At 37.9% G+C, this 18,530-nt stretch overlaps 1 protein-coding gene across 2 annotated transcripts in view; it reads right to left on the reverse strand.

Annotated features, from left to right (window-relative positions):
• pex5la (peroxisomal biogenesis factor 5-like a) overlaps positions 1-18,530 on the reverse strand; it is a 197,590-nt gene that overhangs the window by 72,581 nt on the left and 106,479 nt on the right. For both annotated transcript variants that reach the window (XM_060918341.1, XM_060918340.1), the window contains exons 2-3: positions 13,677-13,781; positions 3,862-3,973 (exon numbers count right to left, since the gene is read on the reverse strand). In XM_060918341.1, the coding sequence (XP_060774324.1) occupies positions 3,862-3,973; positions 13,677-13,781 (217 nt within the window). The remainder of the gene's footprint in view (positions 1-3,861; positions 3,974-13,676; positions 13,782-18,530) is intronic.

Here is an 18,530-nt window from a genome sequence, read left to right on the forward strand (position 1 = left end):
AAAGCTGAAGATGAAGAGGAATTTCAGCTTTCAGCACGACAATGACCCCAAAAAAGTTTTTGGAATGGCCAGCCAGAGCCCAGACCTAAATCCAATTGAAAATCTGTGGGGTGACCTGAAGAGGGCTGTGCACAAGAGATTCCCTCGCAATCTGACAGATTTGGAATGCTTTTGCAAGGAAGAGTGGGCAAATATTGCCAAGTCTAGATGTGGCAAGCTGATCAACTCCTACCCAAAAAGACTGAATACTGTAATTAAATCAAAAGGTGCTTCAACAAAGTATTAATTTAAGGGTGTGCACACTTATGCAACCAGCTTATTGTATGTTTTATTTTTTATGTTTTTCCCCCTAACAGATTTGTTTGTTTTTCAATTGAAATGTACAGGTTATATGTCACATTAAAGGTGGGAAAAGTTTTGAAATTATTTATTGTGGTCTCATTTTTTTTACATCAGAAAAACCCATCATTTTAATGGGGTGTGTATACTTTTTATATCCACTGTATGTTTGAAGGAGTAAAAATAAGGCATTCAACCCCAAGAATACTGTACCAAATGTTAAGCATGGCTAAACAGAGTGGATGGATTAATGGAGAAGGAGGACTACCTCAGAATTCTTCAGCATTTTTCACCTTAACTGATTGACTAGACAGTTCAAACTTGGACATAATTGGGTGTTCCAACAGGACAATGACCCCAAACACATCAAAGCTAGCTGTGGAATGGATAAAGCAGGCTATCATTAAGCTTTTAGAATGGCCTTCCAAGTTTTGACTCAAGCCAATTGAAAATGTGTAAACTGTTATTAAAAGTTGAGTCTGTCCCAGGAAACTCACAAATTTGATTGAACTCTATTAATTATGACAAAAAAGAGGGGTCAAATATCCAAATTCTGCCAGAAGCTTGTTGATGGCTAGTCTGGCTAACGCAACTTCAAAGCTCTGCGAGCATTGGTCTGGCATAGATATTAAGCCCAACCGTTTCCCAAAGTGCGTGGTTGACCCGCCTCCCTGAAATGCCTCAGTTTGCTACTGGTCGAAGCCAGAAAAGGCTGTGACGAAGCTTAAACCAATCACATCACTCTTTCCTCTGACGTATGTGACACGACGGAAACTGCTTGAGTAACAGGAAGAAGAAGGAGGAGCCGGTCGGGAGCAAGGCGAAAACGTCCTTCCTTTCAATAAATACCTCCAGGGCTGCTCTTTGCTCCGTTTTCAATGAGAACTTCCCGGTGAATGCTTTCAATACAGCATCTACCGCTGTGTCAAAGGCTTGCAGCTGCTCCATGTTCGTAATGTTTCTAGTGAATGAAGCGCTTCCGGCATAGATTGTGTAAACAATCTATGGCTTCCGGTCGCAGTTCTACTACGTCACTGCCTTGAACACGCCTCTACCCAGGGCCGTTGGAGATGCTCAAAGCTGATTGGCTCCCAATTTTTCGGGAGCTTGGAAGAGCTGGAGATAGCTTGCCTTGCCAGACTAAGTTCGCAACAGCCCCCCGTGTTGCGTCACACTTAGGATGGGCGGGCCCAGGCTAGTTGATGGCTACCCAAAGCCTCTGGTGAAGGTGAAACTTGCCTAGGGTCATTTAACCAAATATTAGGTGAGCTGTATGTATATGTTTGACCCTGTATGTATAATTTTGATCCTGTGCTGATTTCAGAAAACCCAAAATAAGTTAAAACATATGCACCAAATTCTTTATATATATATATATATATATATATATATATATATATATATATATATATAAAAATTATATAATATACTATATTATTACTATATTATATATATTATATATATATATATATATATATATATATATATATATATATATATACACACACACACACACACAACTGAAAATAGTACAAAGACAACATATAAAATGTTAAAACTGAGAAATGTTATTGTTTTCTGAAAAAGTATATGCTCATTTTGAAGTTGATGTCTGGAACACAGTTAAGAATAGTTGGGACAGGGGCAACAAAAGACTGAAAAAGTTGTGTAATGCTAAAAAAAAACTAAATTGTGTAATTGGCAACAGGTCAGTAACATGATTGGGTATAAAAAGAGCATCCCAGAGAGGCTGAGTCTCTCAGAAGTAAAGATGGAGAGGGGTTCACCGCTCTGTGAAACAATGCATGGCCAAACAGTGCAACAATTTAAGAATAATGTTCCTCAGTGTAAAACTGCAAATAATTTGGGAATCACATCATCTACGGTACATAATATCATTAAAAGATTCAGAAAATCTGGAGAAATCTCTGTATGCAAGAGACTAGGCTGAAAACTGACATTAGATGCCTGTGATCTTCAGGCCCTCAGGTGACACTGCATTAAAAGCAGACACGTGTCTGTAGTGGAAATCACTGTATGGGCTCAGGAACACTTCAGAAAACCACTGTCTGTCAAAAAACAGTTCATTACTGCATCCACAAATGCAAGTTAAAACCATTTATAAACAATATCCAGAAACACTGTCACCTTCTCTGGGCCTGAGCTCTTTTACGATGGACTGAAGTGAAGTGGAAAATCTCATCTCATCTCATCTCATCTCATCTCATCATCTCTAGCCGCTTTATCCTGTTCTACAGGGTCGCAGGCAAGCTGGAGCCCATCCCAGCTGACTACGGGCAAAAGGCGGGGTACACCCTGGACAAGTCACCAGGTCATCACAGGGCTGACACATAGACACAGACAACCATTCACACTCACTTTAGAGTTACCAGTTAACCTCACCTGCATGTCTTTGGACTGTGGGGGAAACCGGAGCACCCGGAGGAAACCCGCGCGGACACGGGGAGAACATGCAAACTCCACATAGAAAGGCCCTCGCCGGCCACGGGGCTCGAACCCAGACCTTCTTGCTGTGAGGCGACAGCGCTAACCACTACACCACCGTGCCGCCCTGAAGTGGAAAATTATCTGATAAATCAAAAGTAGAACTTGTTTTTGAAATCATGGACCCCACGTCCTCCAGGCTAAAGAGGAGAGGGACCATCTGGCTTGTTATCAGTGCACAGTTCAAAAGCCAGCATCTGTGATGGTATGAGGGTGCATTAGTGCACATGACATGGGTACTGTAGCTTGTACATCTGGGAAGGTATCATTAATGCTGAATGACACATACATGTTTCAGAGCAATATGCTGCCATCCAGACAAAATTTTTTTCAGGGAAGGCCTTCCTTCTTTCAGCAAGACAACGCCAAACCACTTATTGCACTTATTAAAACTACATAGTTCTATAGTAAAAGAGTCCAGGTGCTAAACTGGCCTGCCTGCAATCCAGACCTGTCTCCCATTTAAAACATTTGGTGCATTATGAAGTGCAAAATACAACAAAGGAGACCCTGAACTGCTGAGCAACCGAAATTGTATAATCAAGCAAGAATGGGACAACATTTCTCTTTCAAAACTAGAGCAATTGGTCTCCTCAGTTCCCAAATGTTTACAGAGTGTTGTTAAAAGTAGAGGTGTTAAACATGCCACTGTCCCAACTTTTTTGAAACGTGTTGCTGACATCAAATTCAAAATGAACATGTATTTTTCAGAAAACAGTAAAATTTCTCAGTTTCAACATCTGGTATGTTGTCTTTGTCCTATTTTCAATGAAATATAAGGTCTCCATGATTTGCAAATGATCACATTCTGTTTTTATTTACAGTTTAGACAGCATCCCAACTTTTTTGGAATTGGGGTTGTATATGCCTAATTAATGAAGAATCATTATATACATTTATAAATAATCGCCTCTGCTGGGCCTACAGGGAAGGTGTTTGTTCTGGTTGGTGCTCATGCATATTTAGAGTGAGGGCTGGAACTAGACATCTTGGAAGAGAAGTCAGCTTTTTGATTACCTGCTGTGTTGGAGGTCACGGGGCGAGCAGCTCCATCACACTTGGTCTCGCACAAGAAGTCGTCGATGGAGGGGCTTAGCAAGGGACGGCTCTCTTGTTGTTCACTCACCAGCTGAAAAAAAGTGCAATGTTTCACTGAGATCTCCATAAATGTGCATTTCAATGAACACAGACAGCACCCTTCGGGCAAACACCTTCCGATTTGTCAGTCCCATTCTAACTGTGGTCTATTTACAGATAATACTCCCAATTCCCAGCTTTGGTCCTGGTGTGGTGCAGCATGACTCGTGTATCCTTTTTTGGCTTAATGTAGGTTTTTTTTGGTTCCTTGAAGGCCAAGTTGCAAAAGTCCTATCTAATTATTCAGCTGACAGAGTGAAAATGAAATAACACAAGTATATGATAGTTTTGGCATTTCAGTGCACACGTGTAAAGTTGATGTAATTAAGATGACGTCCCCCAGCTATTCCTTACGACTCTCATCTTACAAGTACATACATATTTGAAAGGTTGTCTGGCCTTCAGGGAGTCCAGCATCAAAGAACTGAGAAAACACATCAATCATCATCCAGCTCTCATGGTGCTCGTTCAGTCATGTTAGACTAACCCAGTGAAAGACATTTGTGAGTGCACGGCAGGCATCTTCAACTGTAAATGGCCCTACATCAGAAATCTGAGGTCTTAAAGATGGATAAAACGATAAAGCACTGATGCTAAATCTTTTATGAATCTATTTTTCCCCTTTTCCCTCCCTATATAGCTGCTGATGACATGCTGTAAATATTTTTAATTGAAAATAAAATCCAGATCCATAGATGCATGAATTGGCTGTGTTTGCGTTATAGTGTTACCGTATACTGCAGAGAGAAATAAGGCATCTGGTGTCCTGGACATTCAATGTCTACCAGCTGGTTAGGCAATAACTCACATGCAGTGTTAGCTCCCATCCACATGTTCTGTAGCTCAGTTTTAACATCAACAGACACACTAGTGTACTTGTGTATTTCAGAAACAAATGCGAGCATGATTTGAAAATTTTAGCCTATTAAGGCTAACGCCATTGTCAAGTCAAGTTTATTTGTATAGCGCTTTTAACAATAAACATTGTCGCAAAGCAGCTTTACAGAATTTGAACGACTTAAAACATGAGCTAATTTTATCCCTAATCTATCCCCAATGAGCAAGCCTGTGGTGACGGTGGCAAGGAAAAACTCCCTCAGACGACATGAGGAAGAAACCTTGAGAGGAACCAGACTCAAAAGGGAACCCATCCTCATTTGGGCAACAACAGACAGCATGACTATAATATTAACAGTTTTAACATGAAGTCGGTTTCGTTGATGTTATAACTCTTCATTGATGGAAACTTGGAGAGTCTTCAATATTCTATTGCATATTTGATGTTTTATTCAGATTAATGTTTTGATTAATTTCTTCTTCTAAATCTTACCAATGATGAAATTATGTTTTCAAACCTGGAGCTTGTATTTATTTTTGTTTTATCATACATTTTGAACTTTGAAAGTTCATACTGGTTCAAGGAACAAAAACAGAAACATAACCATCCTTAATTGTTCCTGAACAGAAATGTTAATTTAAATATCCGTTACCCAATAACAACATTTATTTGTTCTTCTTCATGTAGCCCACTTGCTTATTATTTAAGTCTTACCTCCAAACTCCCAAATGTGTTTTGCTCAAATCCAATCTTATTTACATTTCATTCAATGCATCAATTTACATGCGCTGTGCAGCACCATGCATCATGTTCCATGATGTCAGTTCATGGATCAGTAAACGAAATGATTTAAACTTAACTCTAAATGTTCTCTCAACATAAGATTTCATTAAAGGAAAATTCTGGGATGTTTTAACCTGGGCCCTATTTTCCCATCTCTTTGGATCCAGATATTTACTAGGGACAAAAATGATTGAAATTGGTCCAGTACTGAGTGAGAACTCTGGGAACTGAAAAATGGCTACAGAATGTAATTATATGAGGAAATCATCCATGTCAAAGTAAACCACTTGTTTTTGCCACCAACAGGCTTATAATGTTATTATAAGTGTTTGACAACATGGAAAGGATCCCTACAGAGATATACAATACTGTGCAAAAGTCTTAAGCACCCTATTTTTTCCATACAAACTTTGTTATAGATTTCTATTTTATGACTTCTACATTATCGAGTCAGTCCAAAAACATTTTAGAGTCCAAACATTTGTTTTCCAGAACAAACTTAAATGTTACTGAAAAAAGTTTGTATCTGAGCAGCATATTACATAAGAGAGCACTTTTCAGTTTAAAAAAGAAAACATAATGAAGGCTGCTGGGTTTTGCTGCAAAATTAAGAAGCAAGTGTGACATTCAAAGTGTCCAGAAGAACTGTGGCTGGTTCTGTAAGATGCTCAGTAAAACCTACAGCTCATTTCCTTATAAAACTGCACTCATTGTACCGGAGGCTACCATCATTTATTTATTTATTTATTTATTTTAAGCAAAGGGTCATCTCACACCAAATATTGACTTTGTTTCATTTATTATGGCTTACTTCTGTTTATAGTATTTTTTTAAATGTTGAAACATTTCATTTCATTATTTTTTAGCCATTTTTGGACTACAGCATTTCTTTACATGTGTCTAAGACTTTTGCACAGTACTGTACCTGTGTAAAGAAATGTGATGATTTTATATGCACATATGTAGTCACGAAAACATACACACACCTTAAGTAATCACAAATGTACTCTGATTCATATAACCATACGTACACTAATTTCATTTTATGCTGATTATATATTAATTCAAAGCTGAGTATGTTAATTTTCAGTAAAGAATAAATGAAGTTAATTCTATTAAAAGTAATACATTGGTTTATGAATGATCATACTTACAGTAAAATACAGCAAAGGCATTGTTTATACTGAAGGTTGTTTTCTGCTAAGTGTATTATTCTGACTCCAACACCTGGAGCATTATCATATATGAGAACGAGTTAACCAAGGCCATGTTGAATTAACCAGTTGTTCATTCTGGAGTGTGTGCATACCGACATAGTACTTTTATCAGGCCATTCTAAACTGGATAGTGTTAGAAGCTGCAGAGTGCATTTTCTTTTTTTAAAATTATATGGAGTAGCAGACTGATCAAGGCCACGAGTGGTTTGTTTACTCGCACCTGCAGCCTGTATTAGCCTTAAACTTGATTTGAACCCAGTCATTTTGAATCATGTATTGTACGCTCTGAATGCTGTGTTGTTTATACCATATCCCTTCTTATCGTATGCTTTGACTCTTTCTGAATTGACCATTCATACTGGAAAATTTGGTTTAGTTGATACAAAATATGAGAAGCGTGAGATGTATTGCCCGATAGAAAATGTTGAAGAGATATGATAACCAATGAAATTATTTGTATACACTGTCGGTTCACTCTGCAGACTGAATACAGCTTTTATTGGTTGAATAAAAGTCTAAACCTCTCTGCAACTTCTTGGACTTTGAATCATTTTTTGCTTGGAGAGTTAGAGTTTTCATGATAGAAACTGTTGAAAATGACTGTTTCTACACTCACTGTTTTACTTTTCTCTTCCTCCGGTCTCTGACGCAGCATCCCATTCAGTGCATGAAGGCGATTATCACATGGGGGCTGTTTTCTTATGTTTACAAAAGAAGAAGTCAAGCAGAATTTGTGAAGAAGTCTATTTCCTAACTAATGCCTGACAAGTTAGCTTATTAAAACAATATGAATGAGTGTATGACAACATGGAAAGGATCCCTTTTGTTTTAGTGCCTAGTAAATATTTTTTGTCCCTAGTAAATATTTGGACCCAGAGAGATGGGAAAATAAGGCCTGGGTTTAAAAAAAAAAAAAATCCCAGAATTTTCCCTTAAAGTATGCATCAGACAGATATTCAACCCTGTTTGTTGTTGTCCTGCGCTCAGAATCTCTGTGAGAATTAGAGAAAAACAGCTTAGCTAGCAAACCCAGACAGAGATGGGACTTAGCCAGCTAGCATGTCTGAGTATTTTTAAATGGGGAATTTCTAACTCCATTGATTACATGCAACACTAGAATATGACTTATTTTGACCACAACAACTTGTGTTATTTTATAACTTTTAATTTTATTTTTTATTTTATAGGCAATTTATTATGTATTTATTATATAGTTCTTTTTTTTTTTTTTTGGAGCACAAACAGTAAAATTCCAAAGTCTGCAGTCACTTAATACTGTTGCAGTAATTACTGTGGATACAGTACCAGTCAAAAAAGTTTGGACACACCTTCTAATTCAATGGTTTTTGTTTATTTTTATTAATTAAAAGTTACCTCATGTCAAAGTAATGATGGATGTCATTTCTCTTTCCTTAGTTGAGCGGTTCTTGACATAATATGGATTACTACAGTTGTGGAATAAGGATATTTATTTTATTTTTATTATTTACTATTTACTGTTTGATCTCAAACACATTGAGAAGGTAAGAGAGTCCACTAACTTTTGACGAGGCACCTGTTAATTGAAAAGCATTCCAGGTGACTACCTCATGAAGCTGGTTGAGATAATGACAATAGTGTACAAAGTGTCATCAAGGCAGGCTTGTAGTACTTGAGTCTGACTCGTGCCCTAATTTTAAAGACTCGTGACTTGACTTGGACTTGAGCACTGATGACTCACCTGGCATAATAATTTGGCATAAGATATTTATATCCACATTAATTTTTATACTAATTTTGTGCACGAGAATGCACATTCACCTGTTCATACGTCATGTTCAGGAACAAACTAACGTTAATGGTGCTAAAATGCCTGGAGAGAAGCCCCTAGGATTGTCCACTTTGCTTATACAGACTTCTCGTGCAGTAGGAAAAAATGTACTGCTATGTGTTCCATATGTAGAAGAACTATCGAGGAGACGACGGGGACAACCTCGAACTTCAATCGTCATTTGGCAAGACTCCACCAAGAGAAAGAAGTGACACGCTATGTTCATTACTCTGTTGATAGTGGGGCTTGCTGAGCGATGAACTAGCTAGTGTTAACCCTCTCTCATGTTATTTGCCCTGTTGATAGTGGGCGGGGCTTGCTGAGTGATTAACAAGCTTTTTATCTGTAGTCTATGAACTAAAATGGGGCAGTCAAGCAGTAATGTTAGTCCAACACAGTAGCAGAGATGGTTTCCATTAAAGGCAGCAATAGCCACCATCAAATGGTACGGTTGGAGTCTTGTTCTCAGACTCGACTCGGATCAATAGTGGACTCGACTTGAAATTTTCTTTAATGACTTGGACTTGAACACTGGGGACTCGAGACTGGACTCGGACTTGAGGTTTACTGACTCAACTACAACACTGCATCAAGGTAAATGGTGGTTACTTTGAAGAATCTAAAATACAAACCATATTTTGTTTAACACTTTTTTGTTTACCACATAATTCCATATGTTATTTCATAGTTTTGATATCGTCAATAGTAGACCCTCTTGGTGGCATAATTTTAGTAGCATGCCTCTGTCATTGCTAGTAGCTTTTTGCTGCTGGGGAATGCCTCAGGTTTCCTCACATGAACTCCTACAGTTACAACACTTTAGAGAGGAAGAACTGGAGACGATTCATATTTCTGTTAGGATTTATGGACTTGTTGTAAATAAATTATATACAGTATTTCACCAGTCTGTAAAAATGAAATGATGATCTCTTCAAAAGCGAAATCATTTTACAGTATAGATTTTTTTTCATGTGGAAGTATTTCATGTACCATGTTATGCATTAGTGTAGCAGAATCAGGCTGGAAGTTTCATAGATAAATCATTAATCCTTGTGAGAGCCATTTGAATTCTGCACGTCAGTCTCATTAAAAAAAAAAAAAAAACAACCTTCATCTTCTAATTGCCAGCAGAATACGAGGAGATAAAATATTTTAGAACTATGCCATCTAATTAGATCATTTTCTTTCTGTATTCAATTAAAACCTTTTTGCACTGAAAATGAATATAAAAGGACAGATGCCACTGATGGCAATCATTAAGAGGACAAAGTCTGTCCTAGTAATTAAACCAAAACAACTCCAAGCATCATTGTGATTTGGCAAAAAAAAAAAAAACCCAAAAAACGGTTATTTGCTTCTGGCTCATTGTATGATCGCGTCAGCAGGTAATTAAATGTAACCAACCTCAAATTCTGAATGGAGAGAAGACAGAGCTAGTTCTTATTTATTGCTGAAATCCTGATATGGGACAGGATCTTAATGATACTCAGCAGGGATGTGTACACAAACCACAATAAATCAGGAAATCTAATTATCCAGAGTACATCAAGAATTAAAATTACGACAGAGTGCAGGTAATAAGTTATGCTACAGGAGCTTAATATCCAAATTGAGTGAAGTAATTAGTATAACATATGGTTATACAGTACCCATCAAAAGTTTATACACCCCTACTCATTCATAGCTTTTTCTATATTTTGACTATTTTCCACATTGTAGAACAATACTGAAGACATCAAAACTATGAAATAACATATGGAACATACATGGAATTATGCGGTAAACAAAAAATGTTAAAAAATGTTTCATATATTTTAGATTCTTCAAAGTATCCACCGTTTACCTTGATGACGCTTTGCACACTATTGGCATTATCTTAACCAGCTTCATGAGGTAGTCACCTGGAATGTTTTTCAATTAACAGATGTGCCTCGTCAAAAGTTAATTAGTGCAATTTCTTACCTTCTTAATGCGTTTGAGATCAAACAGTAAACAGCCCTATTCCACAACTGTAGTAATCCATATTATGCCAAGAACTGCTCAACTAAGTAAAGAGAAATGACGTCCATCACTACTTTAAGACATGAACTAATTAAATTAATAAAAATAAAGAAAACCCACTGAATTAGAAGGTGTGTCCAAACTTTTGACTGGTACTGTACAGTATATGGGCCAAGGGTATTGTCTGACCCAAATTACCTACGCAAATGCCACAGTAATATGCTGATGTAGCCCAACATAAGAACAGCAACCAAATCAATCTGTTAAACTAGACTAAACAAAGTTTCAAGACTTTAGGACATTATTGCACACACAAATCCATAGTGGCCTGTATCTCACACAGTGTTAGGCTGTGTCCACAAACCTCACCATTCATTGACAATTAGCCTGTGGTAGTTTGAATGAGAATGGGGTTTAACCAGCTGCTAAACTAGCAGGAGGTGTAAAGTATTGAGCTAGATTGCATCCAAACAAACTACTGTGTTAAAAAAAAAGACTAAAGATGGAGGCCATGTGCTAGTATTTATCATGAGGTAAAACAGAGAGATTGTAAATGATAAGGTACACTGTCAGAAACAGGGGTACAGTAAGAGTCCATTTCTGTCCTCCAAGGTACAAGCTACACTAATGTACCCCCTAGGGATCATTATTGGACCTCAAGGTAACTATGTGTGGACCTTTTTTAGGGCCAAAAAGGTACATACTGTATATGTTCCCAAGCAGTATATAAAGGGTACAAATACATATCTTAGAGGGTCCTGCCCCAGTGACAAGCTGTTGTACTCTTAAACGTACAATGATGTACTTTATTTTCTGAGAGTGTAGTGCTAAAATAAAGGTCAACTTCAGACACCTGACTCATCAGAATCACCCTGACATGAGCCAGCACTACAAAGATTCACAAACTCAAGTTCATGATGTGGGGCATCAAGGTCATGTAGTTAAGTATTTAATTAGGATAAGCTAATTAGTCTTGAATAAATTCTACTCTTCTGAGATTACACCAGAAACATTCTTTTGATGTCCTGTTTTACTGTGTCTTTTCACAACTCTAACTGCCAGTGGGCCTCATCATGTGCATAATGATGCTCCTTACCCTTTCCTCCCACTGCAAAATCTAGCTGGAAGTGAAAGGCCACTTAATTACCTATGTTGCCCAACAAAAAACATGAATCATATAAGTTTCTACTCTCACAATAATTACAGGAACTTGTCCTGATTCATTCTTCTAAAGAGGCATTTTCTTGAGGACTTGTCCATCTGTTGCCTCTCAGTGAAATCAGGTGATCATTTTCTACCTTTTTTGCTCTTATTCCCTACAACATACTCTTTCCCTTTGTTTACACATGCTGGAGGGCAAATCCAGAATTATGTAATGGAAAAGCGCAGCTAATTGTGTCGCCCGAGTGTGGTTCCTATTGCCATCTCTAAGATATTGTTGTCAAGGGAAACCAGGAGCAGGGAAGCTGGCAGGAGTCTTGAGGGACAGAGACGGGGCCAGCAGGGCAGGAGAGGGGGTTAAGGAGACAATCAGTACACTGCTTTTAGATAACAGCAGGAATTTACTCCCTGCATTGCATGACTATTATATTTCAGCAGGACGGATTTTCCTAAAAATACTTTACCTTTCCTTCCTATCTCACTGGTGAAATTTAAAACTACCTGATTTCTCCTATCTTTGAAATTAAATTAAGTCAACCATTGAGCATTCCTCTGGTCTCTCAGAGCTGATATGAATTTGTTTGGGGATTGGAATGAAAAAAAAAGAAAAAAGACACCTTAAGACATTATAACGCTCACGATTTAGAGGTTTATAAGTAAACCTTGGTTGTTCTGTATTGATTTTTTTTAAAGGTCGACATCTTTATTGACTTTTTAGCAAAGTCAAAAATTCAGCATTACTTGAGTTTCTTTCCCCCAGCTGTGTTTCATTTAGCGTTTTAGAAAATATAGACCTGATGTAAACATGTCAATATAAGCCTGACACCACTGCTAAGTTTAATAGTGTAATATCACATGTTTTTATCCACAGTGTGGTAATTCAATCAGGATTAAACTATAAAGCAAAAACCCAACAATCAGACCACTTACAAAGCCTAAGTATTTCTAATAAACAGCTGAATCTCACTCAGCGGAATGTGGAAACATGTGGAAAAGGTAAAATGTTGATATACTATACAAACTTCTAAATACCACACATATTTTGCCAAATTTTAAAATATGTAACATGCACACACTAAAATACAATCAATAATTAATAGTACACTCCACTCAATTAAACATCAAGCTAGCACATGTATTATTACACAAATTCAACAAACGGATTTTGCACCTACTTGAGCTCTGCGCACACACACGCCTACATGCACACGCATATAAGAAGTTTAAAAAGCATTTCACAAAGCAAATGACTGGAACACACAAGAAACACACAAGCAAGCCAAGAGTGGCACTGGCTAAACCCAGACCAGGCACAGAGAAGCAAAGCAACTCACTATAACACACACACAGACACAAAAGAGACTGCGTAGAAGTCTAAGGAAGTTGGAAAAGATTTTCATGCTGTTACATACACAACTATAGAATGAAACAGAGACCAAGGTTAGCTGCTTATGAGGTGTAAAAAACCCATTATGCCAGGCAGTGAAGTACTACTCTGAATGATTTCTCCTGTTATTTCATTCCACAGCTTTTATTATGGAACAGGCATATCACCTTGTGACAAAGTTGTACTTAGTAGAAGTAAAGTTAGATACAACTAATGTGTGCTTAAACTCATCCACTTAGTCCCATTTCTGCAGCTAAGATAACATACATGTAAACATACTAAAATGCTCCGTTTTAAACCCCATAGAGCAGCTCAGAATGAAATAAAAACAGCATGTGGGAATTGGTCAGTGAGTTTTGATGTGAGACAGATACTATGAGTTTAAAGGCTTTAAAGTATAGGGAACAAATGGGATGGTCAAAGCCTTGCCATTGGCAAAGTCCAATCCAAATGGGCAAGGCCTTTGACCTTCAGGGTTGCTGCGATAGATCTGCCCACCTTGTTGGTCACCGTGAGGAGGGGTTTGCCTTCTGGGGACGCCTTATTGGGTATCTCCTTCAGGACCATGGCAACGGCCTTATCTGCAGCCCTAGAGTCTTTCCCCTACAACAGTGAAATCAACAATGACTTGTGTCAGGACAAAAATGTTCAGTTATTCCAGTATATTAATCCTCCTTGGGTGTTTATTCGCTAATGTTGCCCATCACACACATTTTCCTCACACACATCACTCTGTCTGCTGAAGCAGGGGCCGGAGCAGTGATGTAAACATCCATAGACTTGTCTGATCATCCACAGGCTTGACATTATTAGTTTGAGAAGTCTAGAAACTCAGTCATTTCTGAACTCAGCCATCACCCTTGGAACAAGAGTCTGACCATGTCAAAAGCTGCTTATCTAAGAGCATCAAACTGAGCCACAAACCAACCTTTATTCTAGAAAACAAGTAATATACGCACTGAAAAACCAAGTCACTGACTAGAAAACAAAGAAATTGAATTGACAAGACATTTAGTGTGTTTGGTTTCACAGATGATCCGAACAGGAGATAACAAAAGTGGTCAGATATGAACTCTACCAGAGTGCATGGCAAATCTCTGCTTCTTATTAATATCTGCTCTAACTCAGATTGGACATGGGGACTGATTTTGTCTTTTATTTTGTACTGTTACTTTACTGTAAGACACACCTAAGTTTCATTTTTAAATGCTGGAATTCTATTTTTATAGATAATTTGTAAAATACACAATTTCTTTTTCCTTTTTTAACCTACAAAACATTGAGGGTGCAAAGGTTTGTACTCGTCTGTATATAGGTACACAGTAACTTAATGACATACCTTTGGTCTGTGTATCACCTCAGTTTTGTGTCTTATGAATTAGTGCTTTTAATGGGGGGGGACCCACACTTGTATCCACACAAACCAAGTCGACCAAAGTGTAAGTAAAACATTTTACAAGGATAAATATCCTATGAAATCAACTCTCCTGGACGCTATCTGTAGGGCAGATGTAAGTCACTCTGGAAAAGGACATCTGCTCAATGCTATAGAACATGTAGGACAGACAATGCTTGCTTGATCAACATGATATATGATATCTCTTATGTGGCCATTAAAATACAGCAACAGTATAGCAGAAAAAATAAATATGGATCACTTGCTTAAGAAGAATGCCTGATGAATCAATTTGTTTGTAATACAAACCTGTAAAAAATTAGATGCTAACACAGCGTTGCCTTAAGTGCCTTAGGTTTTTAAATGAAACATGTTTACTAATTAAAAGGCCTGTATCTGCTACATCAGTCTCTTCAAAGTACTATAATGGGAATTTTATTGTATTGTATTGAAAACCAGTATCAGTGCACAATCTTCACCATGGAATAGACATTTGGAGCAGTGTAAAATAAATACAAATACATTACAGAATGGGGCGGCACGATGGTGTAGTGGTTAGCGCTGTCGCCTCACAGCAAGAAGGTCCGGGTTCGAGCCCCGTGGCCGGCGAGGGCCTTTCTGTGCAGAGTTTGCATGTTCTCCCCGTGTCCGCGTGGGTTTCCTCCGGGTGCTCCGGTTTCCCCCACAGTCCAAAGACATGCAGGTTAGGTTAACTGGTGACTCTAAATTGACCGTAGATGTGAATGTGAGTGTGAATGGTTGTCTGTGTCTATGTGTCAGCCCTGTGATGACCTGGTGACTTGTCCAGGGTGTACCCCGCCTTTCGCCCGTAGTCAGCTGGGATAGGCTCCAGCTTGCCTGCGACCCTGTAGAACAGGATAAAGCGGCTAGAGATAATGAGATGAGACATTACAGAATGCTATTTGAAGGCTATATTATTATATATTATATGGAAACGAGTGTTTGACTGGAAAATACACCACTCATATTTTTCATACGAGGTACTGTACATGGAGATTCAAAACCATGACATATTTCTCTATATGTCACTTGTGAGGAAGTTGATGAATTATTTTGATAAATTTGGGTACTTTTTGTCTGTGAATGTGTCTATATAATAAAAAGAAAATCACATGTTGGCTTGAAGATATGAAGTTTATCTTTTCATGTTGAAAAATTTGCATTTTTCATACGAAATACATCGTGGATCTGAGTAACATATTTCCCGATATTTCACTCCGACGACGTCACTCCCAGTGTTTTCCTGCTGACTAGATGCATGTTGTCAAAATGGTGAACTGGTTCAAAATTAAAATTCTTTTGATTAACTTGGTGGGGTTTTTTTGTGTGTGGATGTGTCAATATAATATAAAGAACATTACACGGTGGCACAAAGATATGAAGTTTATCTTCTCGTGTTGAAAATATCGCTTTGCTCACTTGGGAGTATGTTCACTCCTCGAAGATAAACTTCATATCTTCATGCAACTGTGTAATATCATCTCTCTCTCATATATACACTAATTCTTATGTGGTATTCTTTCTATAGTAACAACATACATAGAGATGTGCATGGTTGATGTTCCACATAAAAGATTTTATAATATTTTTTACTATTTCTGGAAGGAGTCTTCAATGTCAGTGCCATGTAACAATCAGAGGTAAAGCCTCTGTTCCTTTAGATTTTCCAACATGGGAAAGTCTTCAGGATGGAAAGCATGACACACTGTATTTTTTTGTCTTAATAATTTCAAGAGAAAGGCTGATGAGGGAAGGACCCAAGTGATAACAGTAACTAACTTGTTCTGTGTAGGTTCCACAACCTCAAACATAACTACTAATGCATAAAGCATATAACGTGTCATTCTTCAATAAACTGTAATAGTTGGTAAACTGCTTTGATATAAGAGGAATAAAACATTTTGTGTCATCCAATCAGTGTTATATGATAATGGCATCACCTCTCCCCATTGTTTATTATCTTCGCCCGTGTCATGTTTTATTCTTTTCATAAATACCCATATGCTGCAAGTCCATGCTGCACTTGTTTAGGAACTAAGAGTCCTGAAGATCTCTTTGTGAGCACTTTTATATATGAATAATTAAACTTATTTTCCTTTGTCCTGCTGAGTTATGACAATGTCTATATTGTTAAAAGTGATGTACAAATAAAGTGACTTGCTTTTCCATTAGTATGACTAGGAGCTATTGTGTACTTCTGTAAAGTGGTTTCAAAGTTCTCTTTTATAGTGGGTGGATTACAGAATGCTTAACTGAGACAAATGTGCAGAGACAGCAATTAATGTGATTATCACAGCTATGACTATTCATGACTATTAAAGGAGAACTGAAGTCATTTTTAAACTTGCTTTATTTCTTAATTAACGTGTTATTTAATTACGTTTTCGGTTTTAGTAACCTTATACTGTGACTCGTATTGGCAACTAATTGCAATTAAATATTATACTTATCGGCCTATCCGGTTTTTAGCCATGTTGAATTTAGTTCGTTTGGTCCACGGCAGGCGTCACTTATTCGTGCGATCTTCACAAGACTTGTGCGAGACTTCGAAATGTGAAGTGTCAGCCAGGTGTCAGTGCCGCCATTTTGAAAACTGTTTTCCAAACAAAATATTGCATAAAAACAAGTTTAAATGACGATTACTGCCTACTTTTTTCAAATTTTCCTGATTGCTATCAAAACAAATAAAACTTCCGGCTTGATTACATCAGCATTCGAAGGAGGGCGCGCGCGTCTTTTGACAACATTGGCAGATGTTGGTCACTTTGATTTCCGCTGTACGTTTTACTTCCATCCTACGACGTCTCGCAAAGGTCTCAATGAATCTCGTTTATGGTCATTGCTTTGACATATGGACTGATATTACATAACATATTTCAAACACTCATGACTTGCTATAGCAGTGACAAAATAGCCATCAAAAATGCATTCCTATATTTAATAAAATGAGATAAATAGAATTTTGATAATGAAAAAATTTGCATTCAGTTCTCCTTTAACCTCAATATATTCATAATGTATTAGCCTATTATTCAATTTGTTTAATTCAGTCTTTGCCTAATTTATATTTATATATTATCATCTTAGTCGTGGCGGCACGGTGGTGTAGTGGTTAGCGCTGTCGCCTCACAGCAAGAAGGTCCTGGGTTCGAGCCCCGGGGCCGGCGAGGGCCTTTCTGTGCGGAGTTTGCATGTTCTCCCCGTGTCCGCGTGGGTTTCCTCCGGGTGCTCCGGTTTCCCCCACAGTCCAAAGACATGCAGGTTAGATTAACTGGTGACTCTAAATTGACCGTAGGTGTGAATGTGAGTGTGAATGGTTGTCTGTGTCTATGTGTCAGCCCTGTGATGACCTGGCGACTTGTCCAGGGTGTACCCCGCCTTTCGCCCGTAGTCAGCTGGGATAGGCTTCAGCTGGGATAGGCTCCAGCTTGCCTGCGACCCTGTAGAAGGATAAAGCGGCTAGAGATAATGAGATGAGATGAGATCATCTTAGTCAAACTTATGTTAAGTATATACCAGAAAAATTTTACCATATTGCAATTTACATTTTTCATCAATCAAATGCAATTTGATTGATTAAGCTGCATTTTCTATCACCTAATTCATTTGGACTTTAAAATAAGCATTTATTTTACTGGGAGTGGGCAAGACATAATTGCAGAACTGCTGCATAGAGAGCTCTACTCATGAAAACCTGCCAGCCTTGGAGACATAAAGTGCATACTGGTCGTTTTAATAATCTGAATGGGCCATCAACAAATCAAGCCTGGCACATCAAAATGCAGTTCTTCTTACCGATAACTTCGCCTGGATATCTACTGATGCTGCACATAAGTGTCTGAATTAGAGATGGATGACAAATTAAAAGACAAAAAAAAGATAACCCAGTGGCTCTATTACACTGTGGGAGCATTTATTTATTTAGCTGGTATGGT

The sequence above is a fragment of the Neoarius graeffei genome, chromosome 4 (genome assembly GCF_027579695.1).
Source record: "Neoarius graeffei isolate fNeoGra1 chromosome 4, fNeoGra1.pri, whole genome shotgun sequence".
Classification (NCBI taxonomy): Eukaryota; Metazoa; Chordata; class Actinopteri; order Siluriformes; family Ariidae; genus Neoarius; species Neoarius graeffei.